This window comes from Astatotilapia calliptera, chromosome 7, assembly GCF_900246225.1.
Source record: "Astatotilapia calliptera chromosome 7, fAstCal1.2, whole genome shotgun sequence".
NCBI lineage: Eukaryota > Metazoa > Chordata > Actinopteri > Cichliformes > Cichlidae > Astatotilapia > Astatotilapia calliptera.
This window is the reverse complement of record NC_039308.1, coordinates 14,255,152-14,271,125: the sequence shown is the minus strand read 5'-3', so window position 1 is coordinate 14,271,125 and position 15,974 is coordinate 14,255,152. Positions and strand designations below refer to the sequence as shown.

Sequence of the window (15,974 nt, the reverse complement as noted above, 5' to 3'; positions counted from 1 at the left end):
TGAACCATTTGTTCCACTAGATGGCAGCACACAGTAGAACTGCGTCTTCTCTGCCTTCAAGGTTAGATGAAGAAGTGAGTATTGCAGTCAGTGCGCTGCTGCCTCCCAGCGTACAGCAGCTAGTAGATTGGTCTGTCTTTAAAATACATCTGTTTCCCCCCTTTTTAAAAACTAGTGGGTAGTTATTTCTGTTAATATTTATATTTTTTCGGATGTTTAACAAGGACCACACGACTAAGCCCGAGAAGAACCGAGGAAGTGCGAGGCTTTAGAGTTTTTGGCAATCCTTTTGGGCTGCCTTTACTCTGCTTTTATTATCGGCTGTTTTCCAAGAAGGGATTTTTTTTCGGCGACCCGAGGAAACATGAGCTTTCTTTTGTGAGTTACAACCTTTCGATACACGCTTATTTTGTCTCGCCATTTAGCTTCGTGTTTGGGAAATGCCAGCTTTGCTGCAACAGCTAGAAAGTTAGCTAGCCGTAGCGTTTCAAGGGCTTAGACTATTTCCTGGACGTACCTCGGACTGCTACTGATTCGCCTTATTTTCTGTAGCTTTCACTACACTTTCAAATTGTAATCAATACTAATCGCATATTCATCGGTACTTTAAGGCTAGTGGTTACAGTTGACCAAAAGAGAAATTTCACCTACTTAGAACAGGTCCACTGACAAATTGCCTCGAGAGAGATGGAGGGTTTTGATTGTGACTTGGATATTTGCTGGTGTAAACACTTTGATGCCACCGGCTAATCTAACACAGCACTGCTACCGCTAAACGCAGCAAAGTAACACCACAGTATGTCGTCGATATTTAGCCAGCTATTAAAATAATGTCTGTTTGAGGTAAGCTGAGAAACGTCAGACACACCTACTCTGATAGTTTGTAGTTAGATTGAAGAAGATGAGGTCTAGATTTACTATTGTTGTTGTCATCTTAATTTTTGTGTACTTGGTATATATGGGGAGGCTCGAAGGAAATGGCTAATGAAGAACAACAGTATCCTGATAATGGCACATACTTATTTTGAATTACAGAAATGCTACAGGATATTTTGGGTCGGATCTTGCCATTAGAGGATGCTCTAATTAAACATTTATTTTGTGTGTCCAACCCATGCTGTGAGGACTCACAAATTCTTGTTTAATGGGGCAGTGAGATCAACTGAATACAGTACCTCTACAAATAGCCTCATTATACAGAGAGGGGCCACACTGTTCACACACACCCACTTACATTCTGCTAAACTCAAACGAGCTTAAGCTCCCTTTGACATCTTTTTAAGAAAGTCACAACTTTTTTTTGAAAGGTCACCTCACATTAGTGTTCGGGGACCTCATGATTTCTTATCATATCTTTCTGTCTTTTTGTTTATTCTACCTTTTGTCTTCCGGTTTTATGTGTGACTCACACAGTGGAAATCGTTCATCCAAAACATTCAAGCCCAAGAAGAACATCCCGGAGGGTTCTCATCAGTATGAGCTGCTGAAACATGCAGAGGCTACTCTGGGGAGTGGAAACCTGCGCATGGCAGTCATGTTGCCTGAGGGTGAAGACTTAAATGAGTGGGTCGCAGTCAACAGTAAGCACTGAGTTTTATTTATTTTTCTTCTCTCTTGATACACCCTTTTATTTTAGGTTTAGATTCCTGGCTAAAGGGGCTCAGCACACTTCTGAAAAACATTTAATATCTTCAAGTCTTGTTCCTGACTCTTAATTAGTCCAAATCATGAGTCAGTTGCGAGCGAACTATCAAGCTGTAAGATCTTGGCATTGCTTCCAAAGACCATGTGCATTCATGCCAGAGCAGCCACCGTGAATGTTAAATAGACTTTATTGTCTGTGCTGTGAGCGCCTTGTTTACTTTCCTCTAAAAGGAGACAAATGGTCAGTGGATGCTTAAATCCTCATGCGTCAAAAAGCCTTCAGGGTTGGAGACAATCACGAGCCCAGCCTTTTAACACGTGATTGTCTGTCAGATGCTTTCTTAAGAAAAAATTTTAGGCGTGCCCAATTTCTAGCTTTGTTAACTGCACCTCTGAATTGCTGCCGCCACCGCTGCTGCACTCCTAATATTTGTGCTCTCCAGATTCACAGAGGGGTAGAAGCAAGGTTGGCTAGTATTGCACAAGCTGTTGCAGCTTGCACAATGAGTGAAGTCAGAATAAAAGTGCTGTGAGCAATAACTTCTCCCACCACCAAGCACAAATGACTTTTCACATGATCTGTGTTCACGAGAAGCCGTCCACTTCATGTTTTTAAGATTGTTTTGCATGTACTGGATAGCAATACAGTCCTGTGGCAGCTGTTCAACCCCAGATGGATGGATGGATGAATGGATGGATAGTGACAGTAGAAGGAGAAGTTACTGGCATGCAGTAAAAGGTCTCCAGGTACAATTGAACATGGGGAAATAATCTGACCAGTATCTTAACCAATTGCCTAGCTGGATACCCATCTGTTCCCTTTAGGAACTATTTCATAGTAACTGTTGGAGGTAGTACCCTCTCTTCTCCAGTGTCTTCACTTAGAAATGCGTTATTGTGATCCTTTTGAGACCTTTTCCAAACATAAGAGGAACAGTGAGTAACACAGTCGACAGAAAAGCGCTAATGTTGGTCAAACATTGGCTACAGCAACTCTTAACATTAGCCCTGAAAGTGGAACCATGCATGGAGAAATGAGTTGACAGTGAAGTCGTGTCTTTGAGTCTTTGAGTGGGACAAGGAAATGCAATGCAGTTTTGCCTCGCCCAAGCATTACATTGAAATCTTTGCTAGGATTTCCCCCTCAAATTGCTGTTGGGTATGCGTGACACAGTGAAGCAATGTGGGTGAAAATAAAGAGGCTGAAGCAAGATTACAGGAAAATAAAGGACCACAGGAAGAGATAGCGTTTTATCACTGACTGTTACATCATTTTAGGGTTCTTATTAGCTTTATGAATGAAAACAGAAAAAAGGTTTGAGGTTCATCTGTTAGAGCTTAGCATCAGGTATTCCCCAGACGGATTTTGGCTCCTGAATTTTTAGTCTATTTTATATCATTAAGATAATTCTGCTTTCTCTCACTGGTATAGGGCTGGATCATATCATATCGTTCACGGTAATACCAGTATAATGTTGGGCAACGATAAGAGAATGAAATATCATGATAGAATATGGGTAAAATGCGCATGCGCAGTGCCTTTGTTTTCATATGTACATGGCGGAAAAAGCATTGCTGCGACGGAGAATGAGGAGGGCGAAAGCGGATCGTCGAATGAAACGGATGAACCAGAATTGGTTTGTAAAAATGCTGCAACTTCAGTGGTGTTGAACTGGTTTAGCTTTCGTCCGTTCAATAAACAACAAAGCACTATTTTTGGTAGAGCATGCTAGCGGGCCGTCGTTATTAACGTGTTTTTTGGAAAATATGGCACACTTAAAATCAATCCTTTGATTTTTCTGAAAATCAACAATGCCCCTTATAATCCCGTGTGCCTTATGTATGAATTCTGGTTGTGTTTACTGACCTGGAAAAGATTTTATGTGGTACACGGCACTCGTAAATCTGTCAGGTGTTTTAGTACGACTTTGCTAAGCTACAAACCTGCACCGCTTGATGGATTGTCGGGGCATGGTCATATCGCCCTGCTCTACGCTGGAATATTCATTTCTAGGCTGTAATCACATCAGTATGTTTGGTGGCATAAACAGGAATTTGGACTATTGGCTTTGTACAGCAGCATACAAAAATATTCTGTCAACTATGATTGGACAGTTTTTTGTTTTTAAAGGGATCTCAAAGTGAACCTGACAAACCACATGCCATGACAACTGGTCAGTATGTTTTTTTTTTTTTTTTTTGTGTGCGTTTTGTTTTTTCAATGGGATTTTTAAGTTACACTCTCAACCCAAATGCTGCCAGTGCTTAAAATGGATCTCCCCAACTGATGGGAAGCCAAAGTTGGCTGTATGCCACTGGGAATGAGTTGTAGCACAGTTTGTGCCAGATAACTGGACTGTGCACTGGTCTACAGTTTTGGCCTGGGTGGTGAAATAGGGATAGGCACAGTGCTGTGGGGTAATCTGATGCCAGCAATCGGTGCTGGCAAACACTACAGTTGGTGTCATATAGCAACACTTTTTCATCCCCAGGGCCAGAAACTGCCTTTCTGTTAGCAAATATTGTCCTTGCAGAAATGTCCTCAAGTAACCCTTTTCACTGACGCACTATTGGTGCCCAATTTATAACTTGTCCTGCAAATTTTTCCACCCACAATAATAATAATCATCATAATCATAATAGTGCCATTACCAAAAAGCTGGAACCATTGTGGGAACAGAAAAATATATTGCCAAAAGTTAAAAGTAATGAAAGGGAGTAGTACAAGCAGTATACTGCTGAAGGAGGTGTGAAAGTGTCCTTTCGTGTCTGTGCCTTAACACCAAGGAGGTAGTCCCCACACTGTTTGACCATGGTTTGTGTCCAAATGGGAGTTTTGTGTTCTGTTCTGTTTTCAGTTTTTTGCCTCCCACTTTCACATGCTGGTTAAGTTTAGACTCTGAAAATTATATTTGGGGGTATCAAGTTTGTTTAGCAAGTGTGCACATGTGAGTGGTTGGTTCACTATTATAACTACAGAGTAGAGGTGAAAGGAGGCCTTCTGCAAATCACTAACACAGGAGTGTGTGATGCACTAGAAATGAAAACCAGCTGCCTAAACACAATTTTAATGTTTTTCTTTATTTCACATTTTTCCAGCTGTGGACTTCTTCAACCAGATCAACATGCTGTATGGCACCATCACAGATTTTTGCACTGAGGAAAGCTGTTCAGTCATGTCTGCTGGTCCTAAGTAAGTGATTAAAACTCATAAAACTAGCCCATGGGCTATTCTTCAGTCTTTGTTGTGTGACGAGACTGAGCAGGGTCAGGATTTGGAAAATGCACTTGTCTTCATAATCGTATACACCCTGTGACATAGATCTTTTTGTTTTGGACTCCCGCTGTCACGGTAGATTTGCAGCAGATGTCTTTTATGTGCTGATAAAAATTTAGATTTAATTCTACAAAGGAAAAAACGCCTATTAGAAAATGTTTGGTGACTAGCATCAACTCTTACTCGAACCAGGACAACTTGTATATTATCTGCTTATTGAGAAAGACCACTTTGCTACAGTTGATTACATCAGTGTTGAATAAGTCCAGATGGAGACCATAACGGGGTTTTTCCTTGCTCAGAATGGGCCTCTGGCTAGGGACTGCTCGCATAAGCGTGATTAGTGCTTGTAGTTACTGAGCCACACAGGCCAGTTTGATCTCAGCTGGGCCATACTAATAAAACAATCGCATGATAACATACCTTTCATTTAATATACAGAAGTTTACGTTTAAAGATCCACCTATTAACAAACAAAACACACGATTATGTGTGCATTAGATGTGCAGAAATCATTTTTCTCCTGTTTCTGAGAATTTGATTAACATGAATATTCATTATGCTCAATTAAGCTTTTGTTATAACACTCGGGATTTTCTTCCTTCTCTTTTGAGTCAGCCAAAAATTCCTCTTGGTATAAATGTGCTCAGTGTGTTTTTCATTGTTATTTCCTGTAGGTATGAGTACCACTGGGCTGATGGAACCAACATCAAGAAGCCCATCAAATGCTCTGCTCCCAAGTATATTGATTACCTCATGACTTGGGTGCAAGACCAGCTCGACGATGAGACGCTTTTCCCTTCAAAGATCGGTATGATTCACTTTGTAGTTTCTACCAGCCTTCACCTCCAAAGAAAAGTTATCGTTTTAATGCACATGTCGTACATCAAACAATAAGGTGTGTGGAGATTCAGAATACATGCACAGCCTTTTTTATTACCAGAGAAATCCAGCTCCCACGCAAAATGAATGCATGCAAGTAATAGAAATGATGAACTTAGCAGAAATGTGAACTTTTCAAGTTTTCCTTATTTAAATGTAGCGGTGCATTTGTCTTTTTTAATTTTATGTAATAACCTAACACATTTAGAGATCTTCCTGGATGACAGTGTACAGGATTGTTAAGTGGTAGTATTTGCATACCTACAGTTATCAGCCTCATAACTAGTTGTGGCGTGTGCAGTCTAAGGTGGAGTTTTATTGCTATTGAATGGCAGCCAGCATAAACTGCAGTCTGATAGACCCAGTACATATTAGTAGAAGTGGTGAGTGTGCTGCCCTGGAGGTACACAATTCACTCCATTGCCTATGATCTGTTGTTCACTTGGCCAGAAATAACCTCAAAACCTGCCAGCATCTTCAAGGTTCCTTGGAGGTGTGTGTTGTGATGAAGTACCCATTGCACACATGTTAAAATCAATTCGGGGCTCAATAAGCGTGCATTCATTTGTTCAGCATCTGAAGCTTTAATTTACTCGTCCTAGTGTCTATATTGACTTGTACGGTAGGTGGCTCTCTGTAGAAGCCTCTGTGCTCTGCAGCAGTTTAGTTTAGTGTTTATTGTTGAAACTAAAACTTTCTTTCCTGCAGATGAATCCTCGGCACAGTGAACATGAGGTGTTGCTGTGTTGCTTTCATCACTCTTTGTGCTTCCCTAAGATCATGCTGTGGCCTGCCTGTGCAGACTGCAGCATTTTCACAGGCAGACTGTAATGTAGCTGCATGTCGAGCTCTCTGGTGTTTTTTCGAAACACTTTCCTTCTCTTTCTTTTGTTCCCAAGGCGTGCCCTTTAAGCGGAATTTTATGTCTGTGGCGAAGACCATTCTGAAGCGTCTGTTCAGGGTCTACGCCCACATCTACCACCAGCACTTTGACTCCGTCATGCAGCTGCAAGAGGAGGCCCACCTCAACACATCATTCAAACACTTCATCTTTTTTGTTCAGGTAAAGAATCCCTGATATCTGACTAATGCGGCACGTTGCTAACAAGGGCTGTAGCGTGTCGAGTCATGGGGTAATGCTTGCTCCTTTTTCTTTTGTCTTTCACAGGAGTTCAACCTCATTGACAGGAAAGAGCTGGTCCCACTACAGGAGCTGATTGAAAAACTGACAACCAAGGATAGATAAACAGCCCTGTAATCCTTATTTTATTGCTCTTCTAGTTTTTGCACAGATACCCACCCACCCCCACCCTGGCTATATGTATGCAGTATGTACTATTTCCATTTGGGGAAATGTTTTTAATAAGGCCAGGAAGAAGGAAGGGTGTTGTTAGGTTAAAGGCACCAGGACTAATGCTATCAGGGATTAAGTTAATTGAGCAAACCACAGATTAACATTAGCTGTATGGGGGGAAAAAAAGAAATTTCCCTTATATTCTATCACGGCTTACTTTAAGATAAGATGGATATATGTTTATTAATTTTCTACCTGACTGCACAGATGTTTTGTTTTTGTCCCACTTGAATTTAAGATAACATACTATTAGGTTCCAGCTCCATCATAGAAGAGAGCAGCGATTAAGCAGAGATGCTGTATCATAGGGTGGTGTGATAAATAACTGAATATTATTGGTTTATTTTAACATAGAAGGATCTTGATTTGATTTGATCTAGGTTTGCTACTGTCCACATCTGTAATATCATAACATCAGTCACAAAAGAATCCTAAGTGCCTAGCATGGCTCATAATTGCCCTAGTATATCAAAGGCCATATAACACTGATGTGATTGATTCATTCAATTTTCCTCACCACGTCCCTTTTAAGTTTGTGCTTCTTACACCCCCACCCCTATTTTTTTTTTTCCTATGTGTCCTGTAACTTGGCTCAGAATTATTTCTTTATTTCTTCTGCTCCTCGTCGACTTTATTTAGTTATAAAGTCTTTTGGCCAAGTTTTATAATGTGCAGGCTATGATACATGAATGTGTTGTGAAGGACATAGAAGTGAAGCTAGAATGATGTTATGCTGTAGCAGGGACTAAGAAATGACGAATCTTGTAGCATGGTCTAGTAACATGTCCCTGTGTACTAGTTTTTCCCCTTCAAAAACTTTGAAATAGTAACAGGTTTTAGAAGAACTTTGAAGGGATGAAAAACCCGAAATTGTAGGGAAATAGATGTAGAAATCTGTGTTTAGACTCCACTGTTTGAGACATGCTAGCATTATGAATTGGATACAGCAGAATCCCTTGTTATCATACTGGCTGTAAAGCACTTTGAACAGTGTTTCTGATCTCTATTTTTTGAATGTTTTCTTCCTCCTTGCCCCATGCCCCACCCCCACATGGATTGGCTGTGCTTTGGGAGAAGCTGTACCATGTGACTGACCATAGTTTATTTCATTTAACTCCCTCTTAAATCAGCTGAAAGGCACAAGTGAGACTTCTTATTGCTTTCTTTCTTGACTGGTTTGTTGTTGTGGTGATTCGAAGAGGAGATTCATGTACCTTTCTCCAATCGCAAAGTGTAGTTTTTGACTATGCAATAATTGACACGACACTAAAAGGGGATGCCAGTTGGCTCATTCATACTTTATATCCAATATTGAGATTTCTTTATAGGTCTTCTGTTTGGGTGAAGGATGCATACAGAAGTGCTTCTCTGTCAGGTTAAGTTAAAAAACAAACAAACAAACAAAAAAAATGAACGGTGACATGAATATTTTATATCTGAAATTTGTCAGAGGTATAACACTTATAAACGCACATGTGTAAATACTGAGAGTTAGACACGTCTTGGAAGATTCAGTAAGCATGGAGTGATAGTTTTTGGTTAAACGAGTGCATTTATACCTTTTAGAGGCTGCTTCCTTCTCCCTTTCTTTGGATATTAAAATCTTGTTTGTTTTGATTGTTCAGTATCTTCTCATTTCCAACTTACTTAGCTTATTATGATGAATGTTACTGCTCACCAGATATCTGAAAATGTAATAGAATATCGGTCATCCTGCAAGCATCTCATCCTTATGAAATGCCCGAAACATAGCCTGTTGCCTACGGTTTTTCCTCCTCGACTGAAGTAATTGGTGAATTGTCTGTAAATAAAGGCTTGGTAGGGGTTTTCAATGCTACTGAATTGATTTATGCTGTTTATAAGGCAAATAAAGGTGGGCTTGACTCTTTGAAAAACTTGTATGTTCATTATGTACTGTGAGCTCAGCGCTACTGGTGATCAGAGTAAAGCATTTAATAAAGTACTGTACTCAAGTACAGTTGTAACCTTTTTTCTTTTTTTCCTTTTTTTTTTTAAACTGCTTTATGCTGCTTTTCGTGTCTGTGTGTGTCTGTCTTTAAGAAAATAAAAGAAACCCAACTATTATCAAAATGAAACTTTCCCGGTTAGGTATTTTGAGTTTCTGAAATGTTTAAATCACATGGCACCATTATTGTGCAATAGCAATAATAGTATTGCAGTAAAGTGTACTGCAATTTATCACTTCCTTTGCCAATATGTGTTTTATCCAATAAGACACACTTTACTCTTTATCAAGGTGCCCTGGTCTTGTGGCTGTTTTTCAGCACAGGACCTGGGCACCTTCCAGTCATTGAGTTGACCAAGAACATCCCTGAATACTGAAGTATTCTGGAGTAATATGTGAGGCTGTGCAGCCAGAATGATGATCCCAAGCTCAGCAGTACAATTATTGAAACAGGAAAGAATCAAGGTGCTGCAATGGCCCAGTCAAAGTCCAGACCTCAACCTGACTGCGATGCTGTTGAGAGGCGTTAAGAGAACTGTGAATAAATGTAAGTAAATGTCTACAAATCTCGCTGAATGGAAGCATGGTCGTAAAGAAGAGTGGGCCAAAATGCCTCCACAACAACATGAGCGAATGATAAAGTCATAAGAAAAAGATTGCTTCAAGTTATTGCTGCTAAGAGTGGTTATACAAGCTATTCAGTCAAGGTGTGTAACATGGAATAACTGCATTTAAACTATAGTACAATGTTCTCAATGAAAGAAGACATCTAATAAAACTTAAATAGCCCCAAGTCTCTAAATTGACCTGCACTGCTCACGTAAATGCTGTGCGATGCTGCAAGTTTGTTATCAATCTCATGCGAAGTACATACAGGGACAGTCTTGCCCTGTGTAAAGGCAGTTTATGTAGAGGAGAGCAATGTGTCATGATTTAATAAAATAGATGTGGCAATCAACACGAAAGGGTTCAGACAATTTTCATAGCGTGTTTGATGGGGTTTTTTCACTGCCAAAAGAATAAAAAAAATATATAATACAGTTCAATGGGCTAAATATTGAACTTGGAGCACAGAAACAAACCATCAGTCTGATACCAATACCAGCGTTCTTATCGATATTATTGGTTTTTAGATCGATCCCCTGAATGACTTATTCATGGACTCTGGTTCCACCCACTTCTACCTCACATTGAGTCTTTAATGCAGTTCAGAGAAATATTTTGAACCTTTTTACTAAAAACATGTGTGTATTTTTTTTATACTAAACAAATTTTACATATAAAATACAATGAAATTAGATATTTGAAAATACTGTTGGACTACATTATTGTAGATATCAGCATAAAAACAGTTGCACGGCTCACCAGTTACAACATTGAACTCGTGTTTACGCATCCATACGTGACAGACTTCATAATTTAGTACTTGAAAGTCGTGACAGCTCATTTGTTAAACATTTCTTTTGTTTCTTCTTCTTCTTTTAATTACTGACGTAAGCAACAGCTGCTTCCGGGGCGGATACACGGCTGTGCTAACTTCCGCTTCCTAACGTTGAGCGCGAAATCTAAAACAACAAGCTGACATCCTAGCAGCTGCCGCAACATCCTAAGGAATATTTTAAAGATCATTTTAAAAATATTTAATAATTTTTGCGAAGATGTCTTTTACTCCAAAAAGGCCATGCCCAGACCCAATGAACGACTCGATGGAGAAGAGAATAAAGCGGATTTCTATCGAGGGGAACATCGGTGAGTGCTGCAGCTTATTGCAAAAGTCACATTTGACAAAACAAAAAGTTCAGTGTAAAGGTTTAATGTCCGCAGATGGATGTCAGGTGCTGCTCGGGGTACCTGTGTGTAACAGTATACAGCTTCAGACGATGTACTCCTAATGTACTACTTTTGCCGCCAATTTGCTACTAGACTATTCTTCTTCTAAGAAAATATTAAACGACATTGCACCTGTGTGACGCATAGCTAGGTCTATGCAGTACGCTATATGACACGAGTGAACTTTAATTTGTGCTTCTTTTGCGTTCAGCGGCAGGCAAATCTACCTTTGTTCGCCTCTTGGAGCAGGAGAGCGCGGACTGGGAGGTGGTACCAGAGCCGATCGCCAGGTGGTGCAATGTTCAAACAACTGGCAGCGACTTTGAGGTATTAAAATAAAATAAGATTCTACATTAGAGTCGTTTAAAAAAAACTTTTCTGATGTTTACATAAAATCTGCTTTCTTGTCAGTTTATGACAAATTTGTGAGTAATTTAATAACCAGCACATTATCGTGCATTCAGGAAGACGTAATAACTGGGGAGACTCCCCATCTGTATTTAGAGTGCAGCTGCTGTCTGCCCTTATACAGTATCTGCGTGGCCACACACCCAGAGGGACAGATAGTCCCACTGTGGGCGGATGAATGTATCATCATCATCAGGCCAAACATCTGACCCCCCCCCCCCCCCCCCCCCCCCACACACACACACACACACACACACACACACACACACACACACACACACACACACACAACTGGCGACCTGTAACCTCACTTTCAGCCTAATATTCATGGTCTCTACATGCCATAAGGATCCCCCCACCCTACCCCCAGCTACCAAGCAGTGAGAGGGATATTGAGATACTCTTCTCCATATCAACCAAAAATGCTTAAACAAGTGACTGGTGTGTTGCATTTGCACTGTTGTTATATTATGGATGACTGGATACAAGTTACCAGTCATTCATAATAAGTTAGGTAGATCCTTCATTGTTACCAGTTTTCATTCAGCCCAGCAGAGGTGGGAATCATCAGACAACCCACGATATATTACCACAATATGATGTTATTGTGATTTTTTTTTTTTTTTAAATTATTATTTTGATTGTATTGCAGTAACATATACTGCAATTTATCACCTTTTTTCAAAAGTGATGTCCTCAAACAAGTGAACTTTAATTTGTGCTTCTTTTGCGTTCAGCAGCAGGCAAATCTACCTTTGTTAGATTTGCTAGATTTGTTCATAAGATTGTCAGTATCTGTCTTGTCCAGTATTTTCACTTTGTGCTGCAACACCAGATTATCGAGTATACCAACGCTGTCAGTAAAACCTGCCAGGAATGTTGCCATAAGACGGACAGACTAGGATCATGGTTGCAATTACATGCAAACTGTTTGTGATCATTCAGGAATTAACTGTGGAAATGGTTGAAAGCCACACATTTGTTGCCGTCTGCGTAGACAGGAAGTCACATTTATCTTTTTTACATTTGCAGAAAGGTTGCTTCCTATCAGGCAACTGGTGCAGTTGCCCTGCAGTCAATTAAAATTAGTTGTGAGTGTGCAACACCCTCAAGCTCAGGGCGGCCATTTAGTTACCACTAGTTGCAATTTGTTGCAGAATGTGGGGGGGAAAAAACCTACTGCTAGTGGCCAGTTTAAAGAAGGTAAACACTTCAAATAAAAATATATCATATCAGCTCACATGTACACTTTTTGTTGGTAATCCAATAAATAGTGCAAAATGGTGTCGGCACGCTGTAAAATGATAGTATGCAGGCACTATCAGAATACACTGCTTCTGCTGAACCATTCAAGGGTCCTCAACAAGTCTCCACTACTGCCACAACTTTTAAAGGCAGTGGTCAAAGCGCCCTCTGCCAGTCACTGGACCAAGTATTTTTGGAGAGCAATGCCAGTGAGGAACAAATCAAATTTAGAAAAATGGTTTAGTGCTTTTCTTATTTACTCACTTACTAAATGTGGGCTAAGATGTTTATGGAAAAGCCAGCTTTGTTCAGCAAAAGACAAAGCTTAAATGATTTACAATACATCGGTAAATAATAATAACTATCACTCGTATATGACACATTAAACTGTATAAAGTAAGATGCCTCGGATTGTCTTAAAGGACCTGAGTTCAGTGCTTTAAAAAGACAGCATATGTGGCATAAAGTTGTATTCTGATATTTGCAAGATCTAAAAAATGTTATTTTGGGGAAAGGTAAAGAAACGTGTGCAAAGAGTTTCCATCAGTAGAGCTTGGTTGGTAAAAAATCAAATAGCTGCTGCTTTAGCCATGTATTCATCACATGCCTTTTTTTTAACAATGGGGCTATGTCACAGCTTACAGTGATTCACCTTTTTGTTACACATGATGACAAAAGGCTGCATTTATTATCTCTAAGTCATGAAGGTGTGTAAAATGAAACAATGGGATTTTTATGTTCTAGGAGCTGACCGCATCTCAGAGGAGTGGCGGGAACGTCCTGCAAATGATGTACGAGAAGCCAGGGCGGTGGGCTTACACTTTCCAGAGCTACGCCTGTATCAGCCGGGTGCGTGCCCAGATCAGATCAGCCAACGGGAAGCTCAGAGAGGCTGAGAATCCTGTGCAGTTCTTTGAGCGGTCCATCTACAGTGACAGGTATCGGACCTATTGATGAATATGTACGCTTGATAAAAATATTTTTCTCATAGAAATTTTCACTGTGAACACAGTGTAGGAATTTTTACCAGGCTTTAGAAACCTTTGTAAGAATTCACTTCTTTCCCACCACAGAAACCAGCCTCTGATTTATTTAACCCCTCAAAACAATTACAATTTAAAACATCCTGTGATAAATGAAACAGAATTGCTCATCCTTTTTTTTTTGGATTCATTATATCTTAGGTACATCTTTGCAACCAACCTATATGAGAGTGAATGCATGAATGAGACCGAATGGTCCGTCTACCAGGACTGGCATGGGTGGCTGCACAACCAGTTTGGCAAGCACATTGAGCTGGATGGCATTATCTACCTCAGAGCCTCACCAGAGGTAACCTCCTCCTTTGTACTGCACACGTTTATACCTAAATGACAGTGTCCTTTAATAGAAAGTTCTGCAATTTTCATCATTCATGATTTAAAAAAATTATAATAAAGCTCACAATAAGCAAAAAGTTCACAGTGTTCTTCTTCTTTGGTGTACAGAGATGTTTAGAGCGGTTACACCTGAGAGGTAGAGAGGAAGAGCAAGACATCCCTCCGGAGTACTTGGAGAAACTTCACTTCAAGCACGAGAGCTGGCTGCAGCACAAGACCCTGACGTAAGCAGACTGTTCAGTCAGAAACTGTGCATTTATATGAGGAAAACAGATGTACTTGTATGATAGGAGAGGCTTTGAATAAGCATTGGAAACCCCCTACTCCCCCATTCATGCAACAGCTGGAGGGGGGGAAGCGAAGGCTCGAACAGCGATACATGTGATCTTCATCTGCGTCATTGGCTTTGTGTGACGGGCTGTTTCTTTGCTCCATCATGTGTACATTTCCTTACAAAGTTTAATGTCTTCATTTCATTAAAAACAGTATGCAGTTTCCCACAGTGGGAAACTATAACATCTCTAACTGCATGTTCTATATCATGTCTTCCCACAGCATGGAGTTTGAGTATCTCAATGACGTGCCGGTCATGACGCTTGACGTGAATGAAGATTTTAAGGGAGATAAAATCAAATGTGCTAACATGATCGAGAAGGTTGGTACCGTTTCAGCCTGCATAAAGATCAGAAATCATCAATTAATGCTTTCATTACTTTTCATATACTGTATTTCCATGTATGTTTTTGCACGTTTCAATAAATCGCTGCATCTGCCTCATTTTCCTAGCAAAATGGAAATAAGCAACGAGTGGCTCAACAGGTTTGAGCAGCACTGTGTCAAAACACAGTGCTGTAAAAAGATGTTTCAAATTTACTCGCTTGCTGTTATAAAAGAAGACAGTTTGGGCAAAATGCTGCATGAGATTGAGTTTCTTGTGATTCAGGGCTCAGTGATGCAATAAAATGCTTGAGCACTGGCATTGGTACTTTTACTCGAGTAAACACACACTGCGCTTGTTCATGAACCAGTTTCATGTTGATGCTATCAGCTGTGGTTAACTCAGGCACTTATTTTCACATCAGACACAAAAAACCCTGTTCCACACACAGCTTGGTGCTGTTACATAAACCCAACTGTTATCCAAGGAGGGGAGGGGAAAAGAAATCCAAAGTAATGATCTGTGCCTTTGTTGGTTTAGATTTTAATGCTAATTTGACGCCTTTTTTGTTTTTGTTTTTTGCTTTTTTGTAGGTCAAAGAGTTCTTGAGCACGCTATGAGCACCACCACAAAGAAAAGAGTGAAGACTGGATGGCTTTTAAAGCATAGACAATGACAGTTACTTGTCTGTTCAATAACTGAAAAGAAAAGAAATTGGGGGTTTTTGGTTGTTGTTTGTTTTTAAGTGTTGTGTATTTATCAGCATTAATGTGCACAAATGAGATTGTAATGTATGTCCACTGATAACAATGACAGTAAACTTGTTTTGTTTTTTTTTCCCCACCGATTGCACAAAATCAAGTGTCACACGTGTTCTTTCTCCGCTCCAAATGTTTCTTGGCACTCTGTGCAGCTCTTCCAGAAGATGTCGCCAGTCTCCATTAAAGCTGCCCGGCTATTTCTGAGCGCTCAGCCTGCCTTGACCTGGTAGCTCCAATAGGATTTGACTAAAGCTATCTGACATTAGCTTCTTTCATTTTTACTTTTAATGCCTTTTTAAAAAGCACAGAGTAGAATGGATCACCAAGGTGGAAACATCTCATGACTTTTTGTTTGCTTTTGCTCTTTTTGGCAGTTCCGGGTCCAAAATAAATACCCATCCTCAGCAAGTGTTCAAATGAATTATTTAAGTGTAACTTTTAGAATGTTGTTAGCAGGATTTGTTTATATATTTCCTGTTAAGCAATAAAAAACTGATTTTGCATGTTTCTGTCTATGGTCAAAGTTGTTTTGATGAAGTAATGGGGAGCCAATTTGTCAAGTTTTAGTCT

The 15,974-nt window shown here is 40.0% G+C and overlaps 2 protein-coding genes across 2 annotated transcripts; both read left to right on the top strand.

Annotated features, from left to right (window-relative positions):
- The first annotated feature begins 59 nt into the window (after window positions 1-59).
- Window positions 60-9,147, top strand: LOC113025485 (MOB kinase activator 1B). Its single transcript, XM_026173270.1, has 6 exons — window positions 60-378; window positions 1,414-1,580; window positions 4,744-4,837; window positions 5,599-5,732; window positions 6,703-6,866; window positions 6,972-9,147. The coding sequence occupies exons 1-6, from the start codon at window positions 365-367 to the stop codon at window positions 7,047-7,049; spliced, it is 651 nt and encodes a 216-aa protein (XP_026029055.1). The 5' UTR covers window positions 60-364; the 3' UTR covers window positions 7,050-9,147.
- A 1,475-nt stretch (window positions 9,148-10,622) lies between these two features.
- Window positions 10,623-15,907, top strand: dck (deoxycytidine kinase). Its single transcript, XM_026173266.1, has 7 exons — window positions 10,623-10,872; window positions 11,165-11,280; window positions 13,351-13,544; window positions 13,791-13,938; window positions 14,094-14,209; window positions 14,541-14,640; window positions 15,237-15,907. The coding sequence occupies exons 1-7, from the start codon at window positions 10,782-10,784 to the stop codon at window positions 15,261-15,263; spliced, it is 792 nt and encodes a 263-aa protein (XP_026029051.1). The 5' UTR covers window positions 10,623-10,781; the 3' UTR covers window positions 15,264-15,907.
- The last annotated feature ends 67 nt before the right edge of the window (window positions 15,908-15,974 follow it).

Bases quoted from the DNA above. Each gene is read 5' to 3' on its own strand.
- LOC113025485 (XM_026173270.1), top strand. The intron at 5,733-6,702 runs GTATGATTCACT...TTTGTTCCCAAG, and splicing joins GCTTTTCCCTTCAAAGATCG to GCGTGCCCTTTAAGCGGAAT. The intron at 6,867-6,971 runs GTAAAGAATCCC...TGTCTTTCACAG, and splicing joins ACTTCATCTTTTTTGTTCAG to GAGTTCAACCTCATTGACAG.
- dck (XM_026173266.1), top strand. From the start codon at position 10,782: ATGTCTTTTACTCCAAAAAGGCCATGCCCAGACCCAATGAACGACTCG. The intron at 10,873-11,164 runs GTGAGTGCTGCA...TTTTGCGTTCAG, and splicing joins TTCTATCGAGGGGAACATCG to CGGCAGGCAAATCTACCTTT. The intron at 13,939-14,093 runs GTAACCTCCTCC...TTTGGTGTACAG, and splicing joins ACCTCAGAGCCTCACCAGAG to AGATGTTTAGAGCGGTTACA.